Below are 2954 nucleotides of genomic sequence, written 5' to 3' on the forward strand. Positions count from 1 at the left end.
CTTCGTCAGCATTCAGGTCCTGTTTGTTGATACTGCTCTCAAATCTTGATTGTCTCACTTGTTAGTCTATATCAGTGTTGGCTTCCACTACCTTTTTCTCTCTCCATTCTCCTCTGATCCTCTTCCTTTGTAGAGAGTACATCTAACACATACCTTGCAATTACGTTTGATTTGTCGCTACTTTTCATCAGTTCACTGACAAAACTCTGCGGGGTTAGAACAGCTTCAGTTACCAGCTTCCTTGCAGCAACTGAATAACGTATGCTCCGGGTTGTCATTATCCTCGCAATACCAGCACTTATCGTCCTCCTTCTTCGCGATGAAGTGGAGATATTTACTGAAACATCCTTGTCCAGAAAGCGCCTGTGTCAAATGTAAAGTTACTTCATCGTGGTTTCTATTAATCCATGCTTTGATTTCTGGGATGAGTCTTCTAGTCCATACTCTGGCACTTCTCTGAAGTTTGTCATCTTTGCCACAGTCTGTCTCTTTTCTTTCTGTGGCAAGTAGTTCTATAGGTGGCATTCCTGCTATTACTTTTACAGCATCTCTTGAGATTGTCCTGTATGCACTACATATCCTAATTGCACTCTTACGCTGGACAGTTTCAAGCAATCTTCTATAGCTTTTTACCATCATTGCTTCTTCCCAAACAGGAACTGCGTGTAGCATTACAGATTGCGAATTCATCTTATTTACTCCAACAATAACTAAACAAAAGCAATGTTCATTAGAAATTATGAATGAAGTGTTAAGTTTTCTGAAAGAATTATATAATTGCTACTATTTATTTCACATTTCCAAATGTTCTTTGTATTAAAGAGAAATGAAAATAAATATTTAAATTTTCTAATGAAAATGCTTCAATATTTAGGCCCTTGTTGTCTGCATTATTTATCTCTTCAATTCCGTTTCTTTTTATTATTATTTCATTTTGGAATTGGTGAGACTAAAGAGAAAAATAAATAAATACAACTCTCAGACACGCAGATAACAAGAATCATAACTTGTCAGCATACTCTTATTTATTTTTCATTATGTTTTTTTTTTTTGGGGTCCCTTTTCTCGTTGGTCCATTCACCTCGAAACCAATTAAACTCAATTTCTCCCATTCTCTCATTCCACCCAGAAAACCTCAAACTCATTTTCGTCCCCGTCGGGCGCGATAAATATAAAGAAAGAAAAAAAATTGAGGACGGGACGAACCATTTCGCACGTCTCCAACTTCATTTCGTGTCTCAACAATCACGACCCATCGCCGCGCGAAAGGACGAAGAGTGAATGAAAGAAAAAGAAATGGCGAGAGAGGAGAGTAAAAGTGGAAAAACGAATGGATGAAGGACGAAGGAAAAAAATTGGTCCTGTAAATATGTGTGTCTGTGTGCGATTACATAACCTCCGCGTGTCACGCCGCCGACCATCAATCACCTGAGCCGTGAAGACGATTCGGAGGGATGAAGAGGAAAATCCGTTGCTCGAATCTCTACGACCGTTTCCAATTTATCCGCGTTATTAACTCACCACTAATTGTCCCAAAAAAAAAGAATCAATGCATTAATTCTATCAGATGACTGTAGACTTTGATGGCAGAATAAATAATTTTAGAAAAATCCGCGTAGGCGTTTTTTGAAGGATGATGTAAAAGCAATTCTCAAGTCTCCTATCTTATTAATTATTGACTAATTGTTCCAAATTCAATCCTGATTAATCCTTCACTAATTGTCCCAAAATCAATGAAAAACGTCTTTTCCGATAGAATTTAAAAAAATGCAAAAAATCATGTTTTTTTTTAACAGATAAATTAATTTTAGAAAAATCTGCGTAAGCGTTTTAGAAGGATGAAGAAACACCTCAACACTTCAATTTATCCGAATAATTCATTCTTCACTAATTGTCCGAAATAGAATGGATTACTTCAGTTATTTAAAGACTTGGTTTGATGATTTCATTGATTTTCATGACAGATATTTGCTTTTTTTTTAGAAAAATCAAAGAAACCCATGTATCTATATCGTAATTAATCCTTCACTAATTGTCCCAAAATCAATGAAATACGTCTTTACTTATTGATGAGAGGACTTTAACTTTACGAAATGCAAAAAGTTCTTTTTTAGATAATATGTTGCATCCTATATTTATTGACGTAATTGCATGTTTATTTCATTAAATGTAGTTATTGTCATTATACAAGGTGGCGCAAAAGTAATGTTTCCCGAGCTGTGTGAGCGGTTGAAACCAACAATGAACGAGACCCAATACAGCAACTTGTGGCAAAAAAAATCGTTTAGCATATGCCTGTAAATTTTGTTTTTAACATAACCACTTAAGTGGAAATAGCCTTCATCGCTCATTCACGTTAAGTTAAAACAATAGACTGAAAATTTGTCAAATAAGCAGTAACAATAAATTCATCTACATCATAAATGTCAAAGCACAGTGACATTCGGCGCCATCTGCAAGAATGACAGCCAATTCAAATTATGACATTACTTTTGCGCCACCTTGTATAAAGCAATTAACTTCGAATTTTGTTGGCATTATTTATATACGATTGACTCGCAATAAACTTAATTGTAGAAGAAAATCGTATTAAAATTATTCTACTTCAATAAGGAAAACTTCTTAACAAACAAAGAAAAAGCAAAAAAATAAATAAATGTAAGAGTTCATTTAAATGCTTTATTAAAAATTTTAGAATATTTCCGTCGTCGTCGAACGGGGAAAAAAATATAATTGTGTCTTTTGCAATTTAAATAAGGCGACTTTTAATTGAAAAGGTTATAAATCCAGAGCGCGCTGCAAAAAAAAAGAAAGAAAAGAAAAAAAAGCCGTAACGAAACAAATATATCTGAAGTAATTAAAGGTCGACTTTTATGGGAATTGCAAAGCCACCCGGATCAGGAAACGCGTCGGGTTTCGATTATTTATTATTTTTCGGCGCGCAAGGATAATTA

At 34.7% G+C, this 2954-nt stretch overlaps 1 protein-coding gene across 1 annotated transcript; it reads right to left on the reverse strand.

Annotated features, from left to right (window-relative positions):
- Positions 1-225: 225 nt before the first annotated feature.
- On the reverse strand, positions 226-690 carry LOC108569765. Its single transcript, XM_017931444.1, has one exon. The coding sequence runs from the start codon at positions 688-690 to the stop codon at positions 226-228; it is 465 nt and encodes a 154-aa protein (XP_017786933.1).
- Positions 691-2954: the final 2264 nt, after the last annotated feature.

This window comes from Nicrophorus vespilloides, unplaced genomic scaffold, assembly GCF_001412225.1.
Source record: "Nicrophorus vespilloides isolate i.1.1-1 unplaced genomic scaffold, Nicve_v1.0, whole genome shotgun sequence".
Classification (NCBI taxonomy): Eukaryota; Metazoa; Arthropoda; class Insecta; order Coleoptera; family Silphidae; genus Nicrophorus; species Nicrophorus vespilloides.

What these genes read in the sequence shown, in the direction of transcription:
- LOC108569765 (XM_017931444.1), bottom strand. Translation starts at nt 690, where the DNA reads ATGAATTCGCAATCTGTAATGCTACACGCAGTTCCTGTTTGGGAAGAA.